Source organism: Anoplopoma fimbria, chromosome 14, assembly GCF_027596085.1.
Source record: "Anoplopoma fimbria isolate UVic2021 breed Golden Eagle Sablefish chromosome 14, Afim_UVic_2022, whole genome shotgun sequence".
NCBI lineage: Eukaryota > Metazoa > Chordata > Actinopteri > Perciformes > Anoplopomatidae > Anoplopoma > Anoplopoma fimbria.
This window is the reverse complement of record NC_072462.1, coordinates 8,746,726-8,764,438: the sequence shown is the minus strand read 5'-3', so window position 1 is coordinate 8,764,438 and position 17,713 is coordinate 8,746,726. Positions and strand designations below refer to the sequence as shown.

General features: G+C 41.1%; 1 protein-coding gene across 2 annotated transcripts in view; it reads left to right on the top strand.

Annotated features, from left to right (window-relative positions):
• The window catches only part of pam (peptidylglycine alpha-amidating monooxygenase), a 67,229-nt gene that overhangs the window by 25,239 nt on the left and 24,277 nt on the right, over positions 1-17,713 (top strand). For both annotated transcript variants that reach the window (XM_054612901.1, XM_054612900.1), the window contains exons 6-14: positions 1,442-1,533; positions 2,966-3,049; positions 3,290-3,338; positions 3,532-3,599; positions 9,474-9,554; positions 9,642-9,718; positions 11,511-11,614; positions 17,148-17,341; positions 17,591-17,650. In XM_054612901.1, the coding sequence (XP_054468876.1) occupies positions 1,442-1,533; positions 2,966-3,049; positions 3,290-3,338; positions 3,532-3,599; positions 9,474-9,554; positions 9,642-9,718; positions 11,511-11,614; positions 17,148-17,341; positions 17,591-17,650 (809 nt within the window). The remainder of the gene's footprint in view (positions 1-1,441; positions 1,534-2,965; positions 3,050-3,289; positions 3,339-3,531; positions 3,600-9,473; positions 9,555-9,641; positions 9,719-11,510; positions 11,615-17,147; positions 17,342-17,590; positions 17,651-17,713) is intronic.

Genomic DNA, 17,713 nt, shown 5'->3' with positions numbered 1-17,713 from the left:
TCTCTGGAGCTCAGCCACAGTGATCTTTGGGTTCTTCTTTACCTCTCTCACCAAGGCTCTTCTCCCACGATTGCTCAGTTTGGCTGGACAGCCAGGTCTAGGAAGAGTTCTGGTCATCCCATACTTCTTCCATTTAAGGATTATGGAGGCCACTGTGCTCTTAGGAACCTTGAGTGCTGCAGAAATTCTTTTGTAACCTTGGCCAGATCTGTGCCTTGCCACAATTCTGTCTCTGAGCTCCTTGGGCAGTTCCTTCGACCTCATGATTCTCATTTGTTCTGACATGCACTGTGAGCTGTAAGGTCTTATATAGACAGGTGTGTGCCTTTCCTAATCAAGTCCAATCAGTTTAATTAAACACAGCTGGACTCCAATGAAGGAGTAGAACCATCTCAAGGAGGATCAGAAGAAATGGACAGCATGTGAGTTAAATATGAGTGTCACAGCAAAGGGGCTGAATACTTATGACCATGTGATATTTCAGTTTTTCTTTTTTAATAAATTTGCAAAACTTTCTACATTTCTGTTTTTTTCTGTCAAGATGGGTTGATGAGTGTACATTAATGCGAAAAAAAATGAACTTTTTCGATTTTAGCAAATGGCTGCAATGAAACAAAGAGTGAAAAATTTAAAGGGGTCTGAATACTTTCCGTACCCACTGTATATGTGGCCTAAGTTAGTGGTTGTTGCTCAAGCAGAGGTGAACACTGGATGAGAAAAGACCTGCATTACCCCAGGTCTCCAACGTAGCGTTCTGGAACTGGGATGTGAGGCTCTCTGGGAAGGGGAGAGTGCCAGACTGGAGGAAATGCGGGAACAGGAGGGCTACGCTGGACTCCCAAGAATGAAAGGAGAGGATGTGGGGAGACAAGATCCAACTGTTTCTGGATCTTAATCATTGTGGCTGAAAGACTCTTTAAGGTTTCCTCTATATCATGGAGGGTTTGATTGCACTGTATTCCTTTTAGGAGTTGAAGACCAAAACAGAGCTAAAAGGACAGTGAATGCTTGACCTGCATGACTCAAAAGCGTTGCATATGCTGAATATGCAAATTGGCAACTGTTTCTAACATGTCCACAATATCAACTTTATAAGGTGAAAATTTGTAGGCCGAACACATTTTAATACAAATTTTATTATATCTATATTAATGATTTATAATGTATTGGGCACCTCTGACTTTTGCTCAGTCACATTAATCTTAAGTAAATCAAGTTGCCCTTGACCCTTCTGGAAAAAATGTGGCCTGGATGACTGAGAATCTTCACAGAAGTAACAATAGTAATAAGTAATACTTTTTCCACGATTGTCTGTGTGCCAGTATGTCTTCTATCCACCCAAGGTACAGGTATTTGTGTTGCTCTCAGACTACCTCTGTGATTTACCGTATTTTCCCATCTGGTCATCGAAAGTGGTATTGATGGTTGTTTCTCTCTCAAGGGACTGTGGCAGTTTACAAGGCACTTGTGAGGATGAAGCATCCATTATGTATGCCTGGGCTCGGAATGCACCAGCCACCAGATTACCCAAAGGTATGTCTCTCAAAGGTGGGGCTGTAGTCAACCAAAGAAAATCTTGGTTGACTGAAAATTCTACCCACTCTTTAACCTATCGATTGGTCGTTGGGAAAAAATAAAATAATATTCTCCAAGAATGACTAAAAAGCCACAGTGCACTGTGCAATCCAGCTGGTAGCCTAAATTGATTATAAATAAACATAATAACACTTGATACACTATTTGAAATAATTTCATACATAAATGATAACACTTAAAGCCGTGCAACGTATTCATATGATTTCTAAAGATAGTACAAGCCTCCAAAGCCGTCGCGTTAAATGTTAAACAATATGGCTATTTGTTTGACCAAACATATTGATACATATGCAAATTTCCCCGCTGCGGGACTAATAAAGGATTATCTTATCTTATATGAAGTTTCTGATATGTTCAAAGTCGAAGCCTGTCAAGAATGATGTGAATATTAGGGATTTTTAATATCCGCCACACCCAGCCGACCTGATATGACAGTGAAACTGCGCTGCCCAACCCGCAAAAAATTGCATTAATCAACAGATCCTGACCCGCAAACCGCCAACTTTATTCATTATAGATGCAAAGTTGTCGGCGCTCCTCCAGCAGGGAGCAGCTACAGCTGGAGCGGTCCACAGCGCTCTCTTTCTCCCCCGCCCATAGTAGTGGAAAGATTTAGGCTAAATAATTGTTAAATTACGTTGTTCTTCATCGTTGAATACAAAGGAAACCATCATTAAAGACATGAAGTCATTCTCTCTCACACACACATCCCTAGTCCCCCCATAAAAGTATTGGGTTAAGAAACCCTTTTCTTCTACTGACCAGTAGATGTCAGCCCTACTTGAAGGGTTGGTTCTATTAACTGATCTCAAGCTGTATCTAGCCATTTGTAAAGTTTAGCTGTCATTTGTCTGAAATAGTCCAAAAGCCAGACTGGACCTTCTGTGTGTGTTTACAGATAGAAGAATATACATACTAAGCAGGACATTTTAGGTATAAAAAGGCTGACCGTTTCTAAATTATTTTAAACTTTGGCATCACTGTACTGGCCTTTCTTCGGCTGATAGGTATAACAGATACTGATATACTTGCAATCAGCTGATATTGGACCCTTTTTCTGTCTAGCTCTAGTTTTGAAATATCTATCCCCCCCCCCATAGTAGTATGTAAATGAAATGTATTTTTGGGTGTTTACATTATTGAGAAGCAGCATCTCTTTCCAGAAAAAGTGTCCCTTTTAACCTTCATAACTCACAGACCTCGCTGCTTAAAGTTTTCAACTGGAATATTTATTTGGTAGAATATGAAAATACTTGGGGTGAAGAAAGATCCTGAATGGTCTAGTATTGGTTTGAGGGACATCTTTATATCTTCTCACTCTCAGTTGTTGTCATCTACATGTTTCCATTCTTCTCTCTTGTCTCATCAGATGTTGGTTTTAAAGTTGGAAGAAATTCTGGAATGTCCCACCTTGTGCTGCAGATTCATTATGGAGATGTCAGTGCTTTCAGAGGTGAGTCATAATTGAAGTTGAAGGGAAAATGCGGCACCTTTTATATGGACGTCCAAGTGTTGATGGTTAATCTAAGCCACATTTTCTATTTCCCTATAGCCTCAGTTGTACTTCGTGTTTAGTGCATAATAGCAAATGTTAGTCTATCATGCTTAACTACCGCCACTATATGTCAACTTTGGTTATAGTGCTTATTCAGATGAATTTCATTTGAAATAGATTTATTTTTTTGTTCTGCAGACCATCATAGAGATTGCTCAGGAGTTACCTTAAGAATGACATCCAAACTGTAAGTCTTTACTTTACAGCATAAACTTTTCTGTGATGGTGATATAAAAAGGCGAGTAAAATTTAGTGCCTGTATGAATAAAATGTACATATAGATTTGACAAGAAGGAAAAGAAGGTAAATGTCAGGTGAAACATGACAAAATTGTACAGCCTCTTACCCCCTGACAATGACTCTTTGTGCCCTCCTCAAAGGCAGCCATTCATTGCTGGCATATACCTGCTCATGTCTGTGGACACAGTTATCCTTCCAGGAAAAAGAGGTATGTTTGGTGTATTTTTTCGTAGATTTAAATATGCATTACCCCAAGCATGAATTCAGGCTGATTGAGGTTTGAGGAAACACTTCTGTTAGGGCATGAAGACAAATGCCTGTGCAATGAGGCGACAACTACAATAACTTATAGTACAATTAAGGCCATGTCCAGATTAACCCGTTTTCACTCGTTTTCAAATGAAAACGGGGTTTTAAGATCTCCGTCCACACGTGCGTTTCAGCATCGTTTTCGAAATTATGTGCGTCCAGACTTGCTCCCCTGAAAACGAATATCACATGACTATTCACGTACACTGGGCATGCGCATGCTGGTGTAAACAGGAAGTACATTGGTTGCGTGGTTACAGATAATACAATTACACTACTCTTGATACTCGTCGTGCTTGATACTTAAGAACTTCCTCTAAAATCTTCCTCCATAAACTCTAAACAGACACATTTCGTGGAAGTTTTTAGAAGTTTTATCTTTCAAGCTTAGTTACAACACTGCAGGTCTAACTCTATCTCTCCCACACAGACAGCACATGTACTTTAAATGAACAGTCATTAAACGAAGTTTACTTGATTATGGGTCCCTACATTTGGTCAACACAAGTCCGTCAGAAGTCCGTTCTGTAGAGCTGATAATAATCAATCATAACACCGCGGGACACGCCGCTCTAATCGCTCCATATCAGCTGATTCCAGCTGAAGACAAAGACCGCTAACCCCCTCCGGGTTGCCATGAGTCACCTGTGCTCCCCTGGGTCCTAAGTCCCTACATGTTTGAACGTCTATGTACAAACATTTGTGGGCGGCTGTGGCGTAGTGGAGAGCAAGGTAGTTCTCCAATCAGAGGATCGGTGGTTCGATACCCAGCCTCGGCAGTCGATGTGTCCTTGGGCAAGACGCTTAACCCCAAGTTGCTCCCGAAGGCTTGCCATCGGTTGCATGAATGTTAGTTAGAGTCTGATGGTGGCACCTTGCATGGTAGCCCTGTCATCAGTGTGTGAATGGGTGAATGATATGTAATATACTACTGATTGTAAGTCGCTTTGGATAAAAGCGTCTGCTAAATGACTGTAATGTAATGTAATGTAACATTTGTAACAAATACCACATTATCCATGTTGAATTAACCTGGTAGTCGATCGGTATCAAGGCTGTTGTTGTTGTTCTCTTCTGGAAAAGGGTCACGTGGTAAGGGGGTGACGAATCAGGGAATGACACGTCATAACTGCTAAGAACCAATCAAATAGCGAACGCCGGTGCCTACGTCATCGTTTTCGGACTTCTTCGCTTTCAGTCATCCACACTATCATGAAAACGCAGAGTTTTCAAACTTATTCGTTTTCGGTGCCCTAAAACGCTGTGTAGTGTGGACGCTCGGTGCAAACGCAGAAAAAGATATGCGGATTCATTTGAAAACGGGTTAGTGTGGACGTGGCCTAAGTGTGTCTCCATTACTCCTTTTACCTGCCTTTGTTGTCAGCTAAGATAAGATAAAATAAGATAATCCTTTATTAGTACCACAGCGGGGAAATTTGCAGGATTACAGCAGCAGAGAGGTGCAAACAAGAGACATAGTAAAAAAACAAGATCAAAACAAGTATTTTAAATGAGTAAATAAGTAATAACGCAGTAAAGAGTACACAGTAAAAAATCCACAATAACTAAAATATTATATAAAAAGACAGAATCATTTTGGTATTGCACAGATTGTTTATATTGCACAGATATTTGGTATTTGTGGTCTACTGGGAGCAGAGTTGGTTGTGCAGCCTGACAGCAGCAGGAAGGAGGGACCTGTGGTACCTCTCCTTCACACACCGGGGGTGAAGCAGCTGGTGGCTGAAGGAGCTGTACAGAGCTGTCAACTAAACAAATCAAAATGGTTGCATGCAGGTAGTTACATCTGGGTACACTTCATGCGTACATTAATGCTACCATTTTTTTCTGTGATGGTAATTAAAAAGAAGCAGAATTAAATTCTCTTTTCAATATTTCCCTTTACATAACAGAACATAATAATTTTTATTAAGCAGAGCAAATTATGTTTGGAGGTTTTTTAAATAGAAAATGCCCTGACAGTGTTGGTGGTCTACATAATTCCTAACAATGTCCTCTGTATTCTAAATGATTATATTGTAGGTATTAACTGAGAATCTTTGTCTTAATTCCAATAAATGTTGTATTTTGATTATGATGGCTGTTAAAATGGGGCTGTAGAAGGAGGGTGACCTGCTGGCGGGGGGACTCAACCCTTATTCACCATCAACGGCACAGCGGTGGACATAGGGGATACATTCAAGTACCCCGGGGTAACAAGGAGCTGTCATGGGCTAGCCACATCGCAAGGTGGTGCACAAGGGGCCTGGAGGAGCTCTACACCCAGCGGTGTCTTAAGAAGTCCTGAGGATCATTAGGACCCAACACACCCACACACTAGCCTGTTCCTCTCCGTTGCCCTTAGGTAGGAGGTACGGGAACCCCAAAATACACACCAGCAGACTGCGGAACAGCTTTTACCTCGAGGCCAAAAAACTACAAAATAAATAACAGGCACACACATAAACATACACACACACAAATTGCTATCCAAACCCTGTACAAAAGCAACCTGGTTGCTGGTTTGTTTTTTCTTAGATGGATATTTTTATTGCTTCTTTTATTTTTCTTCATATATTTATTGTATTACAATTACAATTAGTCTTTTTATATTCACTATTTATTTGCTTTCTTTTCTGGAGCTTCCAAGGCAAGGCATTTCACACTATTGTACTTGTATAACCGGAATGACAATATATGTCACAAATTGTATGGCAAAGTGAAAAGAGCCTAAACCTAACATAGATGAAGGTTTTTTTTATTTTTGTAGAAGTGTGTGCATTTACATCTGCAACTGCAGCTACTACGACATTGTGAGTGGATCTGGTGAACCTGCTAAGAGTTGCAAGCCAAAGTACAGCGCCTGTAACTTTCTCTTGCTGGTAGTTGGCGCTACGACTATAATTCAAGATTGCCCTGGAGATGTCTTCAGGCCGGTCGGGCTGTGTGTAGTCGAGTTTTATCAGTTTGTTGGCAAAGGTTCAGAATTCAAAGAGCCGCCACACCACTGCCGTTCATCTAGAACTTACAATCTTCACAATGAAGCATCATCAAGGTCCAAAGGCTTTTCTGACAAAATACTTCTCTGACAAAAGGTACACAACCTGTACCTGCCCGTTGCCTATACATGGCGCTATGACAATGATTTGAAATAGGCATGTCGATGTCCTTAGGGTGGGACTGTTAGGAAGCATGTTAAATTTGGAGAAGATTAGACAATGTATGGCCAAGTTACAGCAACTTCCTTTCTAATGGTGAAATGTGCTTTTTTGCCGCCATGCCACAGCAACATAGTTCCATGAATTTTCTTCTGATTACTTTTCATAGTAGAGGTCTCAACATTATATTGACCAAATTTCAAGTTAATCACATCAAATCTCAAACAGGAGTTTGTTAAAGTACAGCGCCTTGAAATGGTTAAAAACCCTACCTAAAATTAAAAATGGCTGTCTTCCTGTTGGTTTAACAGTATACCTCTCAAAAGGCATTTTTTGTTAATAACTCAAACACCGTCGATTGCGCCTAAAGACGGAGAAGAATAGTAATTTTAGTTACAAGCAGCGAAAATCAGGTCCTCGCACTTTTGCACACGTAGAGGGTACTGGCAGGATGACTCATCCAGGAACTTCTGTGACCATCAGACATTGCGTGAACGAATTGGATGGTATTTTCTGCGTGCAGGATCAGCATGCTGGGGTTTAAGCCCCGAAAGTTTTCTGTGTAGCCCCGGGGATCATTTTAAATGATAGCACGTAGAGATCGACAAAATACATATTGTGTGTGAATTTGCGATATTGTATATAACATAGCAGACTGTCAAAGTAAATTCAGGTCTCTAAACTACCTTTGTGTTTGTGTGTGGGGGGTTTGGACGGACAGCCCTGAGTGCCCTGAGTGGGAAGAGTAGAAGAGAAATGGCAGAGCGAAAACAGTTCCAGGTGGAAACAAACATCTTTTTGTAGACAATGAGCCTATGCAGTTTATTTTATAATATAAAGCTTTTTAGGTGCCGCTTGATTCAATGTCCCAAACCTCATGTTGCATAACATTACATTATAGCGTGCCTATAAAACAAACTCAAATAGTGAACAACTCTTTTTAATATTAATGCAAAATCCATTCACGAATGTACTTTGTTAAATGTCAAAGTAGAGAGAGAAAGACACATAGGAAGACAGACAACAGACAATGGAGGGAGATAAGAGATGGAGACAGCAACAGACGATTGAGAGGAAACAGTGCACACACTACACGACTGAATCAAAAAACTGTGTGAGTGAAAGAAAATCATTTTAAAATTACAATAATTTTTTGTTAGCATACAGTGGTGAAAGTAATAGTAAGATCTCTACTTAAGGAAATGTAGCAATACTACAGTGAAGAATACTCTGAAATTGACACACAATAAAATATTATTTTTCACAAATACTTTCCATGTGCTGAGTTGTTTTATAAATCTGTGGCCTTCAAAACCGATGCAAAGTGTTCAGAAAACACAAAATAGACCTGTGTCTGTTACTGTATAATGAGTGTATCATTGAACTACAGGAGAATAAACTGTTGGAACTCTCCGTTCTGTCACGCAAAACACCGTCTCACATCACTGTATCAACACTCGGATTTCCCCTCATTTGTTTCCGTTTGTTGAGAAATTCACTCTCACATTTCTTTACTGCTCTGCTTATAGGCAAACACACACACACACACACACACACACACACACACACACACACACACACACACACACACACACACACACACACACACACTCACATAATGTTGCAGCTGGTAAAGGTGGAGCTAATTTTTATTTCTTTATATACTGCTTAGTGGTTTAATCTATAATAATACATTATCATTTATTAGTTGATTATACTTTGATTTAATAATCTGAATGTGTAAAATACCTGAATCTGTTATATAAATGTAGTGCAGTAAAAAGTTAAATATTTTCCTCTTCGATGTTGTAGATTCAAAGTGGAAAGTAGCAGAAAATGAAAATAGTGCTTATTCGGTTAATGTACCAAGTTAAATCCCACCACTGTTAACATAAATACATTTAATCACTGCTTTTCCAACTCAATAATGTGTTAGCAGTTGTGAAGTAGTCTCTTTCTATACAAATTTAACACTAATGACTAACAACAACTAATATTTTTAAGATCACATTTAATTAATCTGGAAAGTAAGCAACAGAGTTTGTAGTACAGACTTCATTTTTCTGAATGATTAAGACATGGACTTTGAATGTAAATACGGTGCCAGGGTGCATAAAGAGCATTACAATAGATATTGTTTATGAAATGTAAATTTCATGTAAAATGGATGTTATTACCATAAAAATTACTTCCTGTAGCCAATAGCTGTCACTGTGACTATGAGTCAATATTGGCATTTTTAAAAGCTCAGGCATGGATTGTTATGAAGCATGTCAGATTTTCGGCAGAATTAATCAGGTATAGCCAAGTTCTAACAGCTTTTGCTTTAAGGCCTCGTAATAAATCAGTCATAAATTTCCTGCCATGCCACGGCAACGTCATTTCATGAAATCTCAAACTTTTGATAACCTTTCATTGCAAAGGTAAAAGTAGATCAAGTCAATCTCCAGGAGGAGTTAGTTAAATTACAGAGTGAACGACCAAAACTACACAACAGCGACAAATGTTTAAATGTTGCTGATGGAATGCATATTAATAGTACAGTGTCAGTAATGGGGCTTTAGAGTTATCACAGATTGGGCCTGCCTTAACATCAGTTCATTTTTCTTTTTTAGTTACAAATGCAGACATCGCCTGTGATTACACTTCATATCCCATCTATCCATTTTCCTTCAGGACCCACACACACAGCCTTGGTGAGTCATACTACAGAATTTAGCTGTCTGTTTCACAGTAACCTTATTCAGTTTCAGTGATAACTTGGATGAGTGTTTTTGTCACAGGTAAAGTGGTCAGTGGCTACAGGATCCGAGAAGGGAAGTGGAGCCTAATTGGGAGACAGTCCCCTCAGCTACCACAGGTACGTTATGTTTAGGGTGTCCCTGAGTGGTTAAGGTGCATGCATGCCATTTAATTGTACCTGGTTCAACTCTGGCGGGGAAAAAATACACTTTATGTTATGCATGATAGCACGAGCCAGTACGCAGCCTGTTAAGACAGTGTATCTGTACTGTCAGACAGTTCAAAAAACAAGAGTAGCACAAGAATAAATCGGTAAACAGTTGCAATGTTTAGTCATTTAGTCATAGCTTGAGATCCAATTTTTTTACCTAATGTTCCGCAACAGTTCGGAAATTCAATCAACCGTCACAGCCTAAACAGACAATATCACAAATTAAAGTTCTATTTTTCATTCTAAAAAACATATATATATTTAATTAACTATTTTTAATAAAACTACAAGTGAACTCACATCACTTCATTTACTCACTCTGGTCCGCCATGAAAGTTCTGAGCTCTTTTCTGCACTTATATCTGAATAAGAAATCAACCTAGGTGTTTGGTCCAGGCGGCAACCTTGGTTGAAAAAAGAAGTCAGATTGTATGGAAGGCTATGAGAAAATGACTCTACTTGTCATTTGATTTATACCTCAGTAAAACATTGTAAATATGAGTTTATGGTCTCAATTGCTTGTTTGAAGTCTTCTGCAACACATGATGATGTCCACTTTTGAAATGATGGTCCCATTTAGTGTAAAATAGAAAACCCCTTCCAGAGCAGTATACAGCGTCTCTAAGTCAGTCCTCTGCAGTCCAAATATGGTCACTTCTCTTCACTGGTTGCAAAAACCCAAGATGGCGATGGCCAAAATCCAAGATGCAACTGTCAAAATGCCGAAATCTAGGTTTTAAATCAGCAGTCCACAAACCAATGGGTAACAATACGACAGCTACTTTCTCTCTAATATACAGTCTATGGTTTGGCAAATATCAGTTTTCATTATTGTCATCTTGTAGTCATTGGTTGAGTTATTTTTTTCTTGTTTATTACTAACTTGACCAATAAATGCATCACTGCAAACTGCAGTGCATAAATGCAAACCTGTTTCAGATATTCATATACAGCAATAGAAATTTACATACACACTTTTAAAATATCTGATTGTAAATTAAAAATAGTATCAATAATCTTTCCATTTTATTCTAAATTATGAATTTGTGTTGTTGTGAAGTTTGTTTAAATATAATGGCTATAAATCCATTTTTGATCATCCTTCAGACGTTTAACAATGATTACCGAGACCGAAATTATGGTTTATATGTGCACGTGATGAATGAATGATATCGGAGCTATATATTTATTCACAGTTGTGCGTAATGACAGCTGTTCTTCTACTCTTCCAAGTCTTGTGTACGTAACAGTTTTCTAAGTCACTGTACTGATCCCAATTATCTACTTTCTTTTTGCTGTGAAAACATCTCATTCAAACAACTATATTTATTCAGGTTTTCTCGCCAAAAACTACATTTTATAAGATTACCTTACCTAGAACAGGCAGTGAACGTTATGATTTACCTTTGCTTGAGAGAAACTTTTACTAATAAAGTTTGAAAGCATCATAAAGAAACTCAGTGCAAACTCCCTAACTGTAAACTGTAGGTTCCGCAGGACCACCAGCTACTAACAGCTATTGTTAACTAGTAGAAAAAACAACTGCCGTCACATCTTCAGAATTTTGGCATGGAATTGGTACTGATGTATATTGATGTATATTCTAAGTTATACATCAACCAAGAATATATCGATCACAACAGTTTTTAGTAGAGTGCTGTTTGCTCATTGCTCACCAGTGAATGTCTTTTCTCGCCAGGCTTTCTATCCTGCTAACGAGGAGGTGAATGTGAAGTATGGTGACACCATTGCAGCCAGGTGTGTGTTTACTGGGGAAGGCCGAACCTCCAAAACATTAATTGGGTGAGTTCAGTTGTGTACCCAATTGTTTCTTATCTATAACTTAAAAGTACCTCTTAAGTTTCTATGTTTTTTTCTAGGTTCGGTTAAGACTACTTGAATAATAGATGAGCTCTTGCTTGCTCCCTGTGGACTGTGTTTGTGTCGAAATATAGCTTACATTTACTTAACATAGACTTGGCTTTATCCCGGTCATGGTCTGTTCTTCTCTGCAACACCTTTGTTTCTTTACACTTGCGCCTTATTGCTCATGCAATGTTACAATTTTGTAAATACTGTATATACTGTGTGCATTTTAAGGGGGAGAATGACATTATAATCAGGCTTTCAGACCAAAAACAACACCGTGTTAAAAGAAATGCAAGGGTCTTCGTTTTTGGGGTTCTGTTGCTTCAGTTACCATGAGATGATGAAATATCCAGTGATGCATCAGACACCACCACACAGTGGATTAAAACACTATAGACAGGATTTTACAACTCTGGTAAATTGTCATGTTATGGTTGTATTTTTAATAGTTATCGTTAGAAAGTAATGGAATATTTATTTGACTGGCCATCACAGGAAGTTTCTGGATGAAATTACTTTATTATTTTTACTTTATTACTTTACTATCGTCAGGGGCTTGGATTTTGAAACAGTGCGGTTCCCACCGCTACCAAGTTGGTTGATATGCTAGTCCATATGATCTGATCTCCTGCACAGAAGATATTAAAGCGGTGAAAAATGAAGATTCCTTCACTTTCGCGACAGTCGGACTAGCTTTTGAGAGGGTCGAAAGCAACCAAATGTCAAGTTGCAACAGAAAAGGGAAAAAAAGAGCAAAACCTAATGCCCTTATAACCTCGTGCCGTAATCAGCTAGCACCATGTCGACCCAAAACGACATTGTCATCTCTGCTCTCTTCCAACTCATTAATAAGCGAGGTAACTGATCCAAGTAATTCCTGCACTGGTAAATTAAGAAATAACATGGAGGAAGTTGAAATGGTAATTTAACAAAGGCTCTTTATGAGCCTGGCTAACTAGTACTGACTTTTCACATAATGATTACATTGCATCATTGGGATGTTATTTCCAATATTTTTGATGCTTTAAGAACACTTTTGTTGGATATATAATCTATCCTATATAGACTATATTTCCTATCCAATACAATGTAAAGGACTAAATAATCTAGAGAATATCTTTGACTTTTCCTGGGATACTTCAATTTCTATACTCTCAGTTTTTCACCAAGTAACCTAGTTAATCTTCTAAATTGCAGCTATAGCTCAGTGTGTCATTGTGGTGGGGTTTAAGAAATGTCAAAAGCTCACAGATTTTTATTTTCATGTTAGGAATCTCATTCAATTTCAAGTCTGAAACATACATGGAACCTAAAGGGCACTTTATCAGCCAAGTTGTTATTTACAACAATAGTTCAGAATTCTTTATCTTCAGGGTTCATCGATAAGATAAGATAAGATAAGATAAGATAAGATAATCCTTTATTAGTCCCGCAGCGGGGAAATTTGCAGGCTTACAGCAGCATAGAGTTAAAGTGCACACAAGAGACATAGTAAAGAAAGACAAGATAAAAATAAAAATAAAAATGAAAAATAAAAAATAAAAATAAAAAACAAGTATTATAAATAAGCAATAAAAACAGTAGAAAAACACAATAACTGAAATATAATATTTACAGACAGAAAAAAAGAACTATATTAACTATTATTGCACAGTGTTTTTATTGTCATGTGTCATGTGGTCTGCTGGGAGCAGAGCTGGTTGTGCAGCCTGACAGCAGCAGGAAGGAAGGACCTGCGGTACCTCTCCTTCACACACCGGGGTGAAGCAGCCGGTGGCTGAAGGAGCTGCACAGAGCTGCCAGGGTGTCCTGCATGGGGTGGGAGGTGTTGTTCATCAGGGATGACAGCTTGGCCATCACCCTCCTGTCTCCCACCACCTCCACCGTATCCAATGGACACCCCAGCACACTGCTGGCCTTCCTGACAAGCTTGTTGAGTCTCTTCTTGTCTGCTGCTGAGATGCTGCTGCTCCAGCAGACCACTGCATAAAAGATGGCTGATGCCACCACAGAGTTGAAAAAGGTCTTCAGGAGTGCTCCCTGCACTCCAAAGGACCTCAGTCTCCTCAGCAGATAGAGTCTGCTCTGACCCTTTTTATAAAGTGCATTTGAATGATTAGTCCAGTCCAGTTTATTGTTCAAGTGAACACCCAGGTACTTATAAGATTGCACAATCTCAATGTCCTGTCCCTGGATGTTCACTGGTTCCGGAGGACAGTGTTTTCCCCGGCGGAAGTCCACCACCAGCTCTTTGGTTTTACCAGAGTTGATCTGGAGGCGGTTCCGCCGGCACCATCCCATGAAGTCCTGGTTCAGTTCTCTGTATTCCCTCTCATCGCCTGCGGAGATGAGGCCGACGATTGCAGAGTCGTCAGAGAACTTTTGCAGGTGGCAGGTAGCAGAGTTATGTTTGAAGTCTGATGTGTAGATGGAGAAGAGGAATGGAGCCAGAACGGTTCCTTGTGGGGCCCCCGTGCTGCAGGACACCCGATCTGACTCACACTCCCCTATCCTCACATACTGTGGACGGTTGGTGAGGTAGTCCAGTATCCATGCAGTGAGGTGGTGGTCCACCCCGGTCTGCTCCAGCTTGTCCCTCAGAAGCAAAGGCTGGATGGTGTTGAAGGCACTGGAGAAGTCGAAGAACATGACTCTCACAGTGCTTCCAGCCTTTTCCAGGTGAGAAAGGCATCTTTGTAGCAGGTAGATGACAGCGTCATCCACCCCGATGCCAGGTTGATAGGCGAACTGAAGAGGGTCCAAAGATGAGATCACCAGGGGGCGGAGGTGCACAAGGACCAGCCGCTCCAGGGTCTTCATCAGGTGGGATGTTAGAGCCACTGGCCTGAAGCTGCTGAAGTCCTTGGCCCCCGGGGTCTTTGGGACTGGTACCACGCAGGACGTCTTCCATAGCTGTGGTACCCTCCCCAGCTTCAAGCTCAAGTTAAAGATGTGCTCCACTATCCTGCACAGCTGGTCTGCGCAGGATCTGAGGAGCCTTGAGCTGATGCCGTCCGGACCCGTGGCTTTTCTCACCTTTGGCTGATCAAATCTGTTAAAGAATGAGTTCAGATCATTCACCCACTGTTGGTCCCCCACAGGTTGTTGGTTGGGCCCCTTGTGGCCAGACATGGCCTTGAGGCTCTTCCAGACTCCGCTGATGTTGTTCTGCTGCAGCTGATCCTCCATCCTCGTCCTGTAGATATTTTTCCCCTCCCTTATCTTCCTCCTCAGCTCCCTCTGCACAGTCCTCAGCTCCTCCTTGTTTCCTGATCTAAAGACCCTCTTCTTCTCCTTGAGGAGGGTCTTTATATCCGGATTGATCCAGGGTTTGCTGTTGGAAAAACACCGTACAGTCCTGGTGGGTACGGTGTTCTCCACACAAAAGTTTATGTAATCCGTTATCGTGTCTGTGAGACCCTCGATGTCCTCCCCATGGGCATCACTGAACACCTCCCACACAGTCGAGTCGAAACAGTCCTTAAGAGCCTCCTCGGCTTCATCGGACCATCTTTTGACTGTGCGGGTCACAGCTGGCTGCCTGTGCACAAGAGGTTTGTACACAGGCCGGAGGTGCACCAGGTTGTGGTCAGATCTTCCCAGGGGAGGGAGGGGTGATGAGGTGTATGCCTCCTTGGTGTTGGCATACAGCAGGTCCAGGGTTCTGTTGTCTCTGGTGGGGCAGGTGATGTACTGGGTGAAGGTGGGCAGAGTGGAGGACGGAGGGGCATGGTTAAAGTCACCAGAGAGGAGGAGGAGGGCATTGGGATGTTGTGTCAGCAGCCTGCTTGTCGCCGAGTGTATGACGTCACAGGCCGCTTCTCCGTTAGCAGAGGGGGGAATATACGCAGCTATTGTGATAACGTGCGAGAATTCCCTCGGTAAATATACCGGCCTCATGCTAACGGCCAACAACTCAATGTCCTCTGTACAGGTCTGCTCTTTGACAGTGATGTGCCCAGAGTTACACCATCTATCATTCACAAACACTGCCAGGCCTCCTCCCTTCCTCTTACCGCTCTCCGCTGTCCTGTCTGCCCGGATGATGCGGAACCCGTCCAGTGCAGCGTTGGTGTCCGGAGTCAGCTCCGTGAGCCATGTCTCTGTGAACACCATGACGCTACACTCCCGGTATTCCTTCTGATGGCGAGTCAGTGCTGAGAGCTCGTCCATCTTGTTGGGGAGAGACCGTACGTTTCCCATGATGATGGAGGGGAGGACGGGTTTGAAACGTCTGCTCCTGGTGCGACGTTCTGCCCCAGCACGGCATCCCCGTCTCCTCCTCCTCAGCTCACGGGGAACCTCGGGTCTCTCCTCCGGCAGCAGCGGCGCCGTGTCCCGGAGCGCTAACAGCTGACCCCTGCTGTAAACAAAGGGGGCCATGGCTGCGGGCTGAGACTCCGGGCATGGAGGTGAAAAGTGCAGAAAAGTGCAGATAGACAGCGACAAACTGTACGTGTCTCGCTGCCATAGTGCACTTCAGTTTAAACAATTAAATAAGTAAAAGAAAAATAACGAAAAGTAACAAAAAACACAAATTTAAAGGAAAAAGCTCACAGGTGAGCAGGAGCTGCTGTAAGAGGCAGCCACTCGCGCGGCGCCATAGTTGCACAATGCTGCTGTAGCTGCCACACAGGTACACTGGCAGCTTTGTAGCTACAAACTGTACATGCTGATAGTGCAGTTAAACATTAAAATGTGCTCATTTTTAACAATAACATTGGGGAGCTTTTGTAATTAAGGAGATTAACTTTATAGTGGGGTCAGAATAAACAAGACAAATACTCCTGACATCCTGCTCATGAGTTAGATGCTATTGTCTGCATGGAGTGCATGGTGCTGGAAATATATTGCAGATTATTTACCACTTCTATCAAATTTGTTGGCCTACAAGGCACACACTAATTCTGTGTGGCTGTGTAGCAACAAGGCTGTAAAGCTCCCTCACCATGGCAACCAGTGACACACGCACAGAAGCATGAGCGCACGCACGCAGTGTGTGTGTGTGTGTGCGTGTGTGTGTGTGTGTGTGTGTGACCTATGAATCTCAAAAACAGAGATGAAAGGAACGATAGCTCTTCATTCTCAAGTGATCTCGTGGTCACATTTCAAACACCTGTGAAGGCATGTAGATATACAGTCTGACCAGATTTTTGAGACTGATACTGATAATCATCATTGAAGGTTAAACAATCTCATGATACTTTGGCCAATATCGATTCAACATAAAAATCACAAAACCAAAACATCTTGATGAGCATCCATTACATTTGAATGTTTAAGTATTGTGACCAAGGGATGCACTGAGCATCATTTATGATTAGATTAGATTAGATTCAACTTTATTGTCATTGCACAGAGTACAAGTACTAGGACAACGAAATGCAGTTTTAGCATCTAACCAGAAGTGCAAAAAGAAGCTTTAACTGTTTAAAGATAATGTGTTACTTTTCTGTTTTGTCTACAGTGGTACCTCTGATGATGAAATGTGCAACTTCTACATCATGTACTACATGGACAGCAAACATGCCATCCCCTACATGAACTGCATGGAATCTGGCTCCAAAGATCTGTTTCAGCACATTCCAGCTGAAGCCAATGTTCCCATTGCCGTCAGTCCAGGTCATATGAACTCTGTGATGCATATGGGGCACTCAACAGGTACAAAGGCATCAAATATTGCTCATGTTGCATGCTGCATGCTGCTAACCCTGTGTTATTCAATTTAGCAATTCATTGTTTAATGTTTAGCTTTTTCTGTTGGATAGGAAGTGAATATAGACTTATGAAAGGTTCACACTCGCTATTGTCACTTTTCTAAATGTGTGCCTTCTCATCTTTTTTAATAGCTTACAACATTCACATTTCTCAAATAGAACCTGTCTAATTAAACTTTATTGTTCCCCAAAGACCATCAAGATAACAGATTGCTGTTGGATAAAAACAAAGCAGAGCAGGTTGTGGATCAGGGTAAGTTCAAGGACAAAAAACTCCTGTCTGATTATCAGGCTGAATTCTCAGTTAACTTCAGTC